The following is a 14,883-nucleotide window of genomic DNA, read 5'->3' on the forward strand; positions in this document are numbered from 1 at the left end:
ATTAGATATACAGACATTAATGTACATTTGCAGCCAGCTGGTGCTGTGTTGTTAATTGAAATTCTGAATACTTACAACCAGCAATAAATCATGTGATATAATGAGATATATGGAGTTTATACATAAAAGGTGAAAAATTAAATCAAATTGATGAATTTGTGTACACTGATGAGAATGTATACTAAAGATGAGAAAATGGAGAAATTTTAACAAGTGTAAATGTTCATAGAAAGATAATGGGTAACGTGCTCTGTTGAAAAATTGTTTGACAAAAGGAGTAAAAAAGAGTAAAAGGAGTAAAAATGGCTGCTTACAAGATCATGCATCTGCCACTTTGTTATATGGAATTTGAGGGGACTTGAATATGCTGAAGAAAACAAAGGAAATTAAATTTAATGGACAGGAATTATTTAAGTGTATTTGTTCAAACAGGAAGAAAGTCCTGCTAATTTTTGCACTAGCACAAACTAGCACTGTTATATAATAAAAACAATCTTTACCATTCTGTCACTTCTTGTTGTATAAATGTGCTTGCTTGGTTTCTCCTTCCCTTTTTTAAACTTCATGCTGATGATCTTATTGTTCAGGCTGATAAACATAAGTGGTAGATATGATGAAGAATAACGTGGCCAAGGATTATAATCCTAAACTGGTTTGGCAAGATTTGTGTTAGCTGAGATTGAGAAAAGACTGCTGTCCTATTTTATGATCCCAAATGTTTCATATCCTATATAGCACAGATTTTGGCATGGAGGGTTTGGTGTACAGTTGCTGTTTTATGGCAGTCCCATGTTTTTGATATTCCCTTTAAATTAGGGGTGTCAAACTGCCAGCTCGTGGGCCGGATGTGTCATGCCAAAACCACACCCACCCCATTGATAGCAATGGAAAAAAAGTCACGATATGTCATGACATGTCACGTGACGTTGTGAGTTTGACACCCCTGCTTTAAATCAAAATAAGGAAACAAGGTTATTGTCATATTTGCTATATGTTTTTAATGTATTGGATTAAATATTAAAAATGAAAAGCTGAACTGGATAAGAAAGCATAAACATTTCCTTTGGCTCTGTTTCTTAGCTGACTTTATCAGTACTTGTGAAGGTTGACATGATCACTGGATAATTAATTATAGGAAATATAATTACTGAGAAACTAGGAAGTGCCTAAGCACTGAGAAACAGTGTTTTGATGTACAACTAATAATAATCCGTATCTTTTACATATCTCATATTTAACAGATTTGTAGAAGATTATTTTGAACCCTTATGTTGGCATAGCCCCTTGTTTGAGATAATGGAGTATCAAACTACTATTTTGATACATTAAAGATATCAAATTGATTGCATGGCAAATGATACTTTTATATTCTGTGGTATCTTAATATGCTTTAATTTATTTTGATTGCATTTTAAATAAGGCAAAAAGCAATTCATTAATTGAACAAAAATGTATTTAATCAGTACTAGTCAACAACAGTTCATTATAAAAGGAAACAACCCTCTTTTTTCACACCACATTGTGATATTACCCATTAGCAAGTATTTTGTAACCTTTTCAGGTTTCTATTCATCAGCAAAAAAGGGAGTGCTAATAGTGATATTTAAGGCTAAGCAGCATCTGAATTGCTTGGTCCTAAAATACAAGAGGCTTCAATATAATGTTGAACATCTGTTTATTTCTGGTGCTGAAGATCATTCCACCACTACACCACTTCCGTTTCATGCTTTCTGAAGCTGTTCATCATAGATCTAACAGGATTGGGTTCATTTTCTAAGTCTTTCATGGTCTTGTTTTTAACGCAGCAGCAACAGTCGAGCAGCTCATATAAAAAAGCTAGTACCACCAAACATATTACAGTAAATATAAATATGACCAGGATGATAAAACAGGCAGTGTTCCAGTTGTCATGGAAAGGGTAAATTTTTTGCACTTGAAAGCCAAGATATTGATAGAGGGATGTGGTTTCATTCCAGCGGCTAGTGTTGAAAGTTGCCATGTTTGGAAGTTCCTCTGATTTCTCTCTCTGCAATAAATTAAAATATATAAATAGTTAGATTCTTTTCTCCTTCACCAACTAAAACTGAAAAAGCTTGTTGTTTTTAGTTTACTAATTGTAATCATAAATGTTTCTTTATAAAACACAACTAGAGAATTTTCCTAGGGTCAATGTCCACGATTACCTTCTAGTTTTCAGGTGATATCACCAGAAAGACAATGACAACCCTTAAAGGGGCAAAATTGAGTTTTTTAGCCATATTTCAGGGAGTTTTAGAACTTTAAGGTTAGAAATTAGTGTAATTTACCTTCTTTTTCCTTTGAGAAAGTTATATTTTGGTATCAAATTTTGGTAGTGTAAGCTTCCCAAAGAATAAACAAATAGAATACAGCCATTAAAAACACAAAAACAAAAGCCCTGCTTTTAAAATAGTACTAAAAGGTCAGCAAGCCAATTTTTTTCATAGTTCATCGTCGGTTTCCCGATTAAGTAAGCTGGGAGTATGCTGTTTCAATAAATACCAGTAGAAAAACTTTTGCCCGAAGAACAAGATAATAAACAATAATAAACACTCTGCTTCTGTTCTTTTTTTTTTTTACAAATGGCATCATAATAAAATTTTCAAGCTGTCCCCTGCATTCATTTTGGAATGTTTGACTGGCATGCTAGTCATACTCATTCTGAATAATCATTTGCAATTCAGTTCCAGTTGAGAATGTGATTCTTTATAGCTCACAATGTAAGTGTATATGACTGCACAAATGCATTGAATTTATTGGGATTACTCCCAGATAAATCACTATGGTGTAGAATTATGTTTTCAAAACATTTTTTTGAAGAAGCATTTGAAAACATTTGCTGATATAAATTGACTTACCAATGCTGCAGAATTGCAGTTGTTGATTTCTGATTTTATCTTTATTGATGAAGCCAATGTGTTTGGCATTGATAAAGCTAAATGTTCACTATGCTGATTTTCTGAAAAATCTCAGTTTGCCAGTCACTGGATCATACAGCAATGCTCTAAGGCTGCTATACTGAGAGGATGCTATGTTGCTGGGCTTGCAGAAACAGTGCCTTTCAGTTCAGAGCTGGCAACATTATAATATCAGGAGGGACAGGCATGTAGGAAGAGAGATGTTGTGGGTACCAACAAAAGTCACATAAAAGGTTATTGGGAGGATGCATATAACTTGCTCACCTCAGCATAAACTACAGTGCTTAACTTTTTATGGACTCATTGCTAGAACAATAACACCAGCGTTAGATCAATGTCACTCATTGAATTACATAATTTCTCCCCTTTCCAGCTACTATTTAAATCAAAACTACAAAGAGGAATAGGAAAGGTAAAATGGTAAAACGTTTATCTCTGAAATTGGGAAAGCAGAATTTAATTGAATCTAGAAAGGGTTTTCTACTCAGTTCCTAGAAAACCTTGTAATTTATGGGAAACAATTTCTTTTTACAACTAGGCTACAGAGCAGGGAAAAGAACTGGGTGGAAGTAACAAACCTTGCTCAAATCATACTGTCTTTGAAAGCTATGTACAAGCCTCTTAATTTATTGTCCATGAAAGAAAGTATATAGAAGAGGTTCAATAACGACGCTTTTTCTAGCAGTATTTTACTTTTCATATATAATTCTGATCCCAGATATCCAGATGATGCCGTGAGCATTAGCCCTCCAAATGTCCTTTCCCAATGTTGGTCATTATAGGAGCCAGAGGATGTCTCACCTGTCCTTTACATATCAGCCATATTGTTATAAGACAGTAGAGAGTTTTAAGCAGTCCATTTCCTGAGGAATATAATAGAATTCACAATCTGGTTCAGTGCCCTATTAACCACACCTACCCTGCTGTTTCATTTTCTTGTTTCCACGAGAACCTTGGAGAAGTCATCTCTCTGAGAAAAAACAACACGGAAAAAGCTGCTGCCCACTCACAGTAGAATGAAAAGCCATGTAGGATCATGGGATTGTTTCAAAGGAAAAAAAACTTATCATAGTTGATATTTGCCATTTCCTAGAAAGTTTAGATTTGAATTACAGACCATGGAAGTGTTTTTCAAAACAATTCAAAATCTTGGAAAGAAACAGAACACTACTTTGTAATGTAAGTAGATTTCTTCCCAGCTTTTATTATTTCCAGTTAGTGTATTAGGCAAGAATTGCAATTTCCTAAGGGAAGAATGTTTTAGAGCAGATGCCACTTCTGTTCTACTTGTATCTTAAATTGTTTTTGCAGTCTAGGACAGTAATTCCCTTCATAGGGTAGCTCTAAAGTCCATGCAAACCTGAAAATAGGATGGTGGGAAAGCAACCTATGACAGAATTTCTTCCCAGGAAAGCCTCCCTGGTCTCAGCTATAACTGTGCAACTCCTCCATTTGGGTCACGAAGATAAATAGGATATATGCATAACATGATGGTTTAAAGCTTTAATAATTATGTCTGCCAACTGATACCATCTATTCCACTCATTATTTTCTCAGGTGTCAAGTTAATTCCTTCAAAAGAGAATGCCAGAAAATTTCTAAAGCTTTGTTTTATGTTTTATGGTCAAGTCAGTCTGCCAGACAGTGATAAGAATTCCAGCTAAACTGTTACAAAATCATCAACTGGGGACTGACAAAACTGTATGTCATAAGCATCCTACACAGAGATGCTTCTGTTGTAGCTTTGTTAAATTCTTAGGTCAGTGATTCTCAATCTTTTCTTCACGATGGACCCCCTTTAAATACCTGTTGTGGGCACAGACCATGGCCACAGATCCTCAAGGCTTAAGATTTAAATCATAACATTTCTTCAAGTCTTCCTGCACCCCCCCCCCCCATGATGACATCATGGCTCCCAGAGACCACAGGTTGAGAACCACTGTCTTAGGTGTAAATTTATCCTTTACTAGTGTAATATTTATCTGGATCAAGTTGAACAGGAATTTACAGTTTAAGTAATACAGCTATATATATCTGTAACAAAAAGAAACTAGATTCAGTGTGATGACCAGAAGAATCCTTTGGATGTCAAATCCAAAGTAATGGCTTTGTTCAGAGCTTCTTCTGAATCATATTGAATAGAAAGAATGAATGGGAAAATCATCACAATGCTACATTTCATGTATTTATTTCTTTTTGAATCGGGTTTTTATATGGCACCAAAAGAAACTGAAGATAGTTTTTTATATTTTCCTGGGAAGAAGACCAGCTCCACATGATTACTAATCTCTAGTCCAAGATCACTGAAAGTGCACTTCTGGAATGACACCAGTAGCCAATGTATTCTAAACTAATTTTCCAAAACTATAAATTAGATTTCTAAACAAGTAGAGTATTTGAAGCGGACTAAGGAATTGTTCCATTCAAACGACGTGAAAATTAATGAGCTATCATATCTGGATTGCAAAAGGGTAGAGAATCGCTACATAGCAAAAAAAAGTATAGAAAACTTAAAATTGCTTCTATCTAGTGGTCATTCAGGTTTCTGCCAGATAAGGTAACCCTAGGTTTGAACTTATTTAAAATTGGATATGAAGAAGATTGTTGTTTTTTCTCCTTTCCCATTCACAAGTGACTACGATATATTGATTTGGCTCAGAATTCTACATGGGGGTAGAACACTCATTGAGATCTGAACAGACTGAACTTTTATATGAATTTTCATGGCATTTATGTTTCTAGTTAAGTCACTCTAAAATATTCCTATTTTCTTCATAACATTGGTCTCACTTCAAGCCTTGGAATCCAGCTGTGGCCTAGTGGTTAAAGTATTGGACTAGGTGTAGGAAGATCCAGTTCAAATTCAAATTCAGTGAACACTCATTGAATGAAAGGAGGATCCACCTTATACTTTAAATTTTAAGAGGGGAACAAAGAGGAAAAAAACCTTACAAGAAGTAGAATGTTTAGAAAAGCCCACAAGAAGATTACATTTAAACAGCCCTGAAACAAACATAAGAATTGTTACTCTATTTTTTATTTAAATTTTCTTATAAGTTTAAAAGAGAACAAAACACAAGCTAATGCACAATATAGAAAGCAAACAAAGAAAAAGACAAAGAAAAGACAAAAGTGAAGAATGAAAATATTAAAATAGAAAGAAACAGCTTCTGATTTCCTCTACAGTAAATATGATTACAAAATTAACTCTTACTATGATTAAGAATCAAAACCATACATCGTAAGTGGAATTTTTCTGTTTCACGCAAAAACATGTATAAGGGCAGCCATAAATATAGATACTGTCTTTTCTCTAATCAAGGAAGTCAGTTTAGCCATCTCTGCAAGTTTACCAACAATCCCCTTATTGTGGCAGTGTTAAATTTTTCCACTTTTGACCATATAGTAATGTTGCTGAAATTGTCATATATAAAAAGCAATCTAATCTAAAAGAAAAATCTCTTGTTTCAGTTGAATTGTTACAGTATAAAAGGATATATAAAAATTGTATAAAATTATAGGACAGGAGTAGCGTGTATCTTTACTTGTAACTCCCTAACTGGTTCTGTCCCTCTTTGGGATCAGTAGTATGCAGTGAAAGCCATGTGTTCCATTTAGCCACAATAGTTTCCTTTAAGTTTACTGCAGAATTGACAGAAGAGCTGCATATGTTCCAGATATAGTTTGCATTTACTATTAGAGGCAACAGCGATAAGAGTCAAAATATTTGGAATACATTTAAAGTAAAATTTGGATCAGGGAATATAGAAAGGTATTAAGTTAGCTAATGTAAGATCTCCTTCAAGTTGACTTCTACAGCTGTGTTGTTTTTTTGGCAACAGTTGTCTTCAGGTATGTTTTGCCTAATAAGAGAAACCAGTCTGTTTTTCACGATACAGGAAAACTGTTAATATTCAAAGTTTTTTCTGGGAAACAGATCCCTGAATATTGAAATTTAATTTGGGTTGAAAAGGTGGAGTATATTAGTTTTTGACAGTGCACAATTTTTTGACACAGATATTTGGTGATAATATGACTATACTGTTAATTGCAATATTAAGCTCTGCAAGTGTGCAAAAGTGAAAATACAACACAATTTTGGAATTTTTAGTATTTAAGAAGGAGGAAATATAATATTTCCTAGCTAGGCAGTTTTCTATAAAAATAATCGTTACTTGCTTTATTTTAACTCTTACTTTGATAAGAAGATGAGACATGTATTATAATACTAATTAAATTCATAATATATTTCTATATCCATGGTGGCCATTTTTGTACTGGGAGGTTTAAAATTTTGAAACAAACCATGTTCTGTCAGTTGCTTATCAGAAGAATAGCTCTATAGATCATGCACTTTCCTGTGTGCTTCATCTTAGTTTGGTGCACCTGGAGGAGAAGAATACTCATGTGTGAATGCTGTTTGTTGATTTTAGTTCAGCGTTCAACATAATCATTCCTCAGCATTTGGTGAACAAACTGAGCCTATTATATTTTAATACTGCTTTACATAACTTGATACTTGACTTCCTTATTGATAGGCCTCAGTTTGTGCGAATTGGAAGAAAAGTTTCCAATTCCATCTTTTTGAGTACAGATTCCCCATAGGACTCTGTTTTGAGTCTGTTACTGTTCATCTTGATGCCTCATGACTGCTAAGTCTGTTACAAATCATATTGTGAAGTATGCAGATGACACGGCAGTGATGGGTCTTATCCAGGATGATAACGCAGATTCTTATAGGAAGGAGGTGAAATCTTTAGTCGACTGGTGCAATAAAAATAACCTGGTTTTGAATGTTAATATAACAAAAGAGATCATTGTTGATTTTAGAAAAAGCTGGCGTAGTCATATACTTTGATTCAAAGCTGCAGCTATGGAGGCAGTATTTTAAGTACCTGGAGGTGCAGATAGCTACAGTCTGACTTGGTCTTTTCATACGTTATTTTTAGTGAAGCGTGCAAACCAGTGTTTCCATTTCTTGCGCTGATGAGGAGAGCACATCTTTCTCCTTCTGTCCTGGCCACTTTTACAGAAGCATGATTGAGAGTGTTTTAACAAAGTTCATAACTGTTTGATTTGCTAGTAGCAGTGCCTCAGATAGAAGGTCCATACAGAGAGTTGTAAGGACAGCTGAGAAGATTATAGGAAGCTCACTTCCTGTTATTCAGGATCCTGCTTATAAGGGCTATGTGCTTGGAGCTCGAAACATTGTTAGAGACCCCACATACCTACTTCATGATCTATTTCTGTTGCTCTCCTCTGGGAGGAGGTTTTGAAGTATTTATAGCAGAACTACTAGATTCTGTAACAGTTTTATTCCTTATGCCGTCCGTCTTGTAAATTTGCAAGATTCTTTTTTCCCCGATGTATACATTAGAACTAGCCTATGATGTTTCTCTGTATCGTGTGTGTATCGTATATGCATAACGGTATTTTTTTTTGAGAGATGAATGCAACGAAATTTGCTGATTAGTGTATATTTAAAGTGACTAAAGTTTTTATTCTGTTCTTATAAATTTCAGTATCATCTATGCAGCTGAATGCTATCTGAACATATGGTTTGAAATAAAATATTATTTACTGTCTGGTTATTATAACAATCAAAATTTACTTCATTATACAAACAATAAAAATAGCCTATTTATAAAGTTCATAATCCTCATTAGAATTCTTAGAAGAAAGCTTTGAATAAAATTAGAAACTTCTTTAAATTTGGTTGCAGTCTTACATCATTTGTGTGTGTGTCTGTCTGTGTGTGTGTGTGTGTGTGTGTGTACTGGGGCAAGCCTCACTAAACCTGTGTCTTATCTCTGAATACATAACATTGCCCTATTATCAGATGATATGAAACAAATCACTTGTATATATAATAACCTATATATGTAAATATAAATGGCTAGCTGATTGAGTTTGGGGAAGTTTATTTATTGCTCAAACTGTTACAAACCCAATTGGTTTTCTTTAAAGTGGTGTCCATGTTAGCTATTTACTGATTCATCTTATACAATTGCCAGATGGCAAAGCTAGATGAAGAGATCAGTTTACTGGCTTGGTTTTGCAATTTAGTGATTGTATAAATTTGGAAAAAAATTAAAATCATGCTAACGTTTAAAAATACACTTCCCTATTTATTAAATTTTACCTCCCAAAATGAAATTAATTATTAGGAAACACAGAACCTCAGAAAGATGTAGTTTACAATTATTGGGTATGTTAGTCTCTTTCTAAAATGGATGGTCATCAATTCTTCATGAATGCACAGATGGCAAGATTTTCTATTAGCACAAGACAAGCACCTCTGCATTTAACCACCATGCTCATAGGCTTCAGAAACAAAAACAACTATAATTTTAAAAAATAAGAGATCTTATGTGTTTTGATTTTCTGAGATGTATTCATTTTTTTGCAAGTAAGACAATAATTATAAGGCATTAATATTTTTATAAAAGATATAGACGTACCTTTTTTTCTGAAAAGATGCTGGAACAGTGCTGATCTGCTGTTTAATACAGCTTCTGGTACAGCTAAGATGGAGCTTTGCTACTATTGGCTGAAGCAGAATGCAGCTGACAGCTTCCTTTATGCTTATTTGCATTAGACCCCTACCCAGCGAGGAAATCATTCATAAATCTGAAATATATAAAATATCAGATTATATTCTACCTACTTTCTTAGCCTCTTTAAAAGCTTATTTAACAATGAAATATATTTAAAAACAATGTGCTCTTTTTTTGTTTTCATTTGCTTTGATATTTATTGTTTTAATATCTTCAAGTTTCTTTTCTGATAGCAGATTTAAGCTGGTGTAAAACATACATGTACAGTCAAAATCTTAATAGAGGAGAATTACACATATGCACATTGGAATAAACACGTTCATATGTTTTATACATGAAGATACCTTTTGATTTAACATTATTTTTTGTCTTCCACTTTATGATATAAGCTATTGAAATCTGTGAAATTAAAGCAATGATTTCTGAATTGGCTTCATAAGATTTCTTTTTCCATTTTCAATTGTCTTCAAGTCTACTTCTTTAATTCCAGTTTGTCATTTAATCAGATGATAGTTGTAAAAAACACAGTATGTTTAAACATTTTGTTCAGATTGATATATTTCTAAATCTGTAAACTGCTTTTTAGTAGCTCAGCATAACTGACAAAATGACAAGCACAAAATGTATATGCAAAAGTCATATAAAATATTATAAAACAGAGTTGGAAAAAAGATACTCTGATTTTTTTCAGTATTCAAAATTATTTTCAGTGAATTTTCTTGACCAAGCAAATAAATTGGTTTTTTTATGTGTTAAACCTATGAAAGAAATTTCAAATTATCTTATAAAATGAATTTAAGAGAATATTTGTCTTGCTGCTTGAGCCTGGAATAAATGTAAACTTTCCTTCAAATCAAGCTCAATTCCTGAATACTGTATTATGTAATACATTGACAAATTCTTGTCAACTGTATGGGAGTGATATGCCATTACCTTCTAAGATTTATTTTTTCAGTTTCATTGTTTAGTTTACAAATCTGGCATTTCCTCATGATCTTCCATCCTAGTACCAACCAGGCTAAAAACCCTGTTTAATTTTTTCAAGTTCCAGCTAGTCAATTAGGTATTACTATTTATTTTTATTCAATGCATCTTTTCAACTAGAACTAGAATGAAGCCAATATAAAATAAACAAATACAAAGTTATGATCATTGCAATTTTCTTCCTGTTGACCATCATTTTTTCCAGAAATAGTTTGTTATATAATATTTAAAATCATAATCTATCCAAACCTTTTTTAAAGGGTCATTTTATGTTCCTCCTTTTGTCTGAACACTGTAGTAAAATAGCTTCACTGATTTGTATAGAACAGACATTTGCTTTTCTTGTACAATACTGATTACTTGGAATCTTTTGTATTTTCATTTAATTGCAACTGTTTTAACCAAAAACCATTGAGACAGTTTGAACATATTCCTTTTTTTCAGTGAAGCTTTCAGTACTTCAAAACCCAACATCCTTCCAGATTATCTCACCACTCTGTTATGTTTCCAGTTCTTTTTCAGGCTAAGAAATTGGAAGATATTATAGTTTGAGCTGATTCCATCTTAAGTCACCTGCAACCATGATAGTGTACACTGTACAAATTTGCCAGAAACCTCTTTTCCATTTTGTAGGTGTCTTCTATATCCCACTCATTTTCTTAAATTACAATGTGTGAGCTTGAAGGGAGGGAGGGAGACAGAGGGAAAGAAAGAGAGTGAATTTCTTTGAGGGACACCAAGCATAGATGCTTTCCTTGACACTGATTTTATTTCAGTGTAACTTTAATAAATTGCTTCTTGCATTTTTTTATGATTAACCAATTGATTTAAATTCTGAATTATCCTGATAGCAGTTTCCTATCAGTAAAAATACTTACATTCTTGTAATTCAGAATAAATCGAGAAACAATTTTCACACAAAGCTATTTTTGTGATTCTGTTTTTGCTTAAAATTAAAAAAAACACTTCCGTTATTATGATAGAGACTTTCAGTTATCTGCATACGTGTCAGATCTGTTGTGTATTTTTAACAGAGAGTATTTTTAGGATGCTAATTTTGATTAAAGTGCATTAATTCATTTATTGAATAAATATTTGCTGGTTTAAGTCCAGACCAAGGGATGTATAACAATACAGAAAACAATAAGAAGACATATGTAGGTTTATATATTTTTTAGAGTAGCATGTGCTTTAAGAAATCCCGATTTCTCCCAATTTTTTTAGGATTCAATAAAATTCTAATAAATTTATAACAAAATAAATTTCCCAATTTTCATGGAATAGCCCAATAAAGTATATTGGTCAATATTTTCATAGGTTTGGTTACAAAAGTATATATTTCACTATGCCTGACCCACAGAATGAGAGTTTGTACCATTTTTTTTCCTTTACAGACCACAGCAATGGAACTTTTAACTTGAAAGCTCTTTCTGGAGGCTCTGGCTACAAGTTTGGAGTGCTTGCAAAGATAGTGAATTATATGAAGGTATAATTTTGCTACCAAGTTTACTATGTTCACCTTTTATGGTTACCATATTTCAGCAACAATAGTTCAATATTGTGTGATGACACAAAAAGTAGGTACAAAGAAGAATTTCAGGCCTGTGTTTGCTAATGGAGCCAATGAACACTCAGATTGGGATTTGACATTTTTTATTTTAGAACGGAGTACATTTAATATTTATAATTAACTAAAATGGTACACTTTATGTGAATACAGCATTTACATTATAGTTCCCCTGTGGTCTGTTTATTTATAGCAAATAAAAGTAATGCAGTACTATACATAGCTTTTGGATTGAATATTTTCTTAATAATTACTTAGTTAATCTCCCTTTATTCATGAACTTCAAACTCACAATATCAAAAAAGGCTGGATGGGATTGCTGTGAGGAGCAAGTTTACCTAGGGTTAATCTTCCTATGGTATTGTGGGCATGTGCTGAAGATGAATAGAGCTATGTTATATGTTGCAGTCCTGCAAACTGTAGAAAGAAAACCCAAGTCTGAATTGTATGGCATGATGACATACAAATTGAATAGACTTCCAAAAATGTGACTCAGTAGTATGGTTCAAACTCATTTGTGCCAAGAAGCCTCTCTTACTTTACACAGTGAAAACATCTTAGTGCATGTTGGTTGGGATAAAAGCTACTTGTGATAAAGTCCTTTTGAATTATTTTGATTTGTGATCTGCTGTTTAGTAAGTTTTATATAACATTGCTCTAATACTGTTGTAATTTATTGTAAATTGGCATTGTAGGTAGTTCACATCATTTTCAGTATCTGGATTAATATTGAAAATGCAGCACAGGCAGAATTAGAAAAGTAAACTATTGAAATTAAAGTAGTTGAAGTGCTTCAGCTATTTAAGCAAAAATATTTTTGCACATATTTTGTCAGTATCTAATTTAACTAATTTTATAGTTTTGAAAAATAATAAAATCAATTGGTTTTTTGTCTAGACACGACATCAACGTGGTGATACCCATCCATTAACTCTAGAAGAAATATTAGATGAAACTCAGCACTTAGACATTGGACTGAAGCAGAAACAATGGTTAATGAGTGAGGTAACGAAAGTAGCTATTCAGGGTACTAGTTTAAATAAATATGATAATCAAATAGTAAATAATAATTTATTAATAAGAAACTGTTGTCTCATGCCCCAAACTGGACATAATGGCAGATGTATCATATATAACTGTATTGCTTTCTGGTTATACAATTTATATGTTATTTAACTTTAAGGTTACTTTGCCCTAAAAGTTTGTATTCTATGTATATATAATGTCAGTGAATTACATGAAGAAAATACGTTAAAAGATTTGTCAAGGAATAGAAACTTCATAATCTTTCATTTGTATAGTATTATATAAATTATTTTTAATGTTGAAATTATATAAACAAATAGCAGTGAAGACCATTATATTTGCACGCATGTGTGTATAGATATACATACAGACACACAAATAAATATATGTATACAGAAACACACACTTTTTGTATTCTCAGATATTTTTATATGATGTTTTCCAAATGTAAAATAGTTGTTTTACCCTTTTTAAATTAAAATTTATTATTTTACTTTCACACATGCTAAAAATAAAATTTAGAATTTACAACATTTAAAAAATATTTAAGTTAATAGATCTAATAACTGAAAGTAAAATATGAAAATAGCTCTGTTTGAAGAATATCAATACGACCTACCCCTACACTGAGGGTGATGGACTAATTAGGTCATTTATGAGACACAGATACAGCAAAATATGCTATTCTAAGGAGACTGATCAAAGATGATTCATAAAAACATGCCCCAGGCAGATTCTGTTTTTGCTTATTAATTTCTCAAAATGATTCATTCTTCTGTTCATACTAGGATAAACAGAAGCACAGAGTTCAATCATTATTAATTTTACAACGTCCGTATATAAAAATGACATAGCATTTCCTATCAGCTGAGTTCCTTTTTGTTTTGTTTTCATTATAGGCCCTTATCAGCAATCCTAAAATAGAAGTTATAGATGGGAAATATGCTTTCAAGCCTAAGTATAACTTAAAAGATAAAAAGGCCCTGCTGAGGCTTTTGGATAAGCATGATCAACGAGGATTAGGAGGAATACTTTTGGAAGATATTGAGGAAGGACTTCCTAATGCACAAAAAGCAATTAAGGTAAACAATAGTTATAATTTCATATTTCAAGTTTATTAAATTGTTACAAGGCATTTGGGTTAGCAAAATCTCTTTCAATTATAATGTATAGCAACTTTTCTTTTTTAAAATCCTGATGTCAAATTTGCAAGTTTCTTCTTGAACAATTTGGCAGTTTCTGAATCTGGAAAAAATTGCTCTTTGAATTGCTTTGAATGCATTTATTTATTTACCAAATTTATATATTATTGCTTAACTTCATCATGGTCATTAACCAGCACAAGAAAATTGGTATTAAAATATTTAAAGTGTCAAAAACTAAATTAACAATATCAGCATAGTTAAGTTCATACAGATCAAAAAATTGTCTAAAAGGTAATATTAAATCAGATTATGTTAAAAGGCTTCCTTAGGCTACACACATACAACAAGAAGAAATTAAAATTAGCAGTCTAGATAATATAAACTTGGAATATGAGTATAAAATACAAATAACTATACAAATACATAATATATAGAATGGATTCCACTTTATAAAACACCGTCCACAAAAGAGGCGTAAATGAAGATGGAGCAATGACATCAGCAAATATTGTGGGCCCAACTAACAAAGGAAAGCTCAAGACCCTACTGGTTGGAAACATGCAGAAGAGGCCTTCATCCTGCAGTGGATAGACAATGGCTAGAAGGATGATGATGATGATACAACATATACATATGCATTCCCCTCCCCCCTCCCACAGATACATGTG

General features: G+C 32.6%; 2 protein-coding genes across 4 annotated transcripts in view; one reads left to right on the plus strand and one right to left on the minus strand.

Annotated features, from left to right (window-relative positions):
* GTF2E2 (general transcription factor IIE subunit 2) overlaps positions 1 to 14,883 on the plus strand; it is a 44,915-nt gene that overhangs the window by 5,345 nt on the left and 24,687 nt on the right. For both annotated transcript variants that reach the window (XM_039333741.1, XM_039333743.1), the window contains exons 3-5: positions 11,872 to 11,963; positions 12,942 to 13,049; positions 13,970 to 14,152. In XM_039333741.1, the coding sequence (XP_039189675.1) occupies positions 11,872 to 11,963; positions 12,942 to 13,049; positions 13,970 to 14,152 (383 nt within the window). The remainder of the gene's footprint in view (positions 1 to 11,871; positions 11,964 to 12,941; positions 13,050 to 13,969; positions 14,153 to 14,883) is intronic.
* On the minus strand, positions 1,436 to 9,533 carry SMIM18 (small integral membrane protein 18). Of its 2 annotated transcripts, XM_039333747.1 has the most exons (3): positions 9,398 to 9,453; positions 3,856 to 3,906; positions 1,436 to 2,026 (listed from the first exon to the last, which is right to left on the minus strand). In XM_039333747.1, the coding sequence occupies exon 3, from the start codon at positions 1,997 to 1,999 to the stop codon at positions 1,706 to 1,708; it is 294 nt and encodes a 97-aa protein (XP_039189681.1). In that variant the 5' UTR covers positions 2,000 to 2,026; positions 3,856 to 3,906; positions 9,398 to 9,453; the 3' UTR covers positions 1,436 to 1,705. The 2 variants fall into 2 exon arrangements, with proteins under 2 accessions (XP_039189681.1, XP_039189680.1); XM_039333746.1 differs by lacking the exon at positions 3,856 to 3,906 and having other exon boundaries at positions 9,398 to 9,533.

This window comes from Crotalus tigris, unplaced genomic scaffold, assembly GCF_016545835.1.
Source record: "Crotalus tigris isolate CLP2741 ecotype Arizona unplaced genomic scaffold, ASM1654583v1 scf7180000024506.7606697, whole genome shotgun sequence".
In the NCBI taxonomy this organism is placed as follows: domain Eukaryota; kingdom Metazoa; phylum Chordata; class Lepidosauria; order Squamata; family Viperidae; genus Crotalus; species Crotalus tigris.

Excerpts from the sequence above, each read along its gene's own strand:
- SMIM18 (XM_039333746.1), bottom strand. The coding sequence starts at position 1,999 with ATGGCAACTTTCAACACTAGCCGCTGGAATGAAACCACATCCCTCTAT.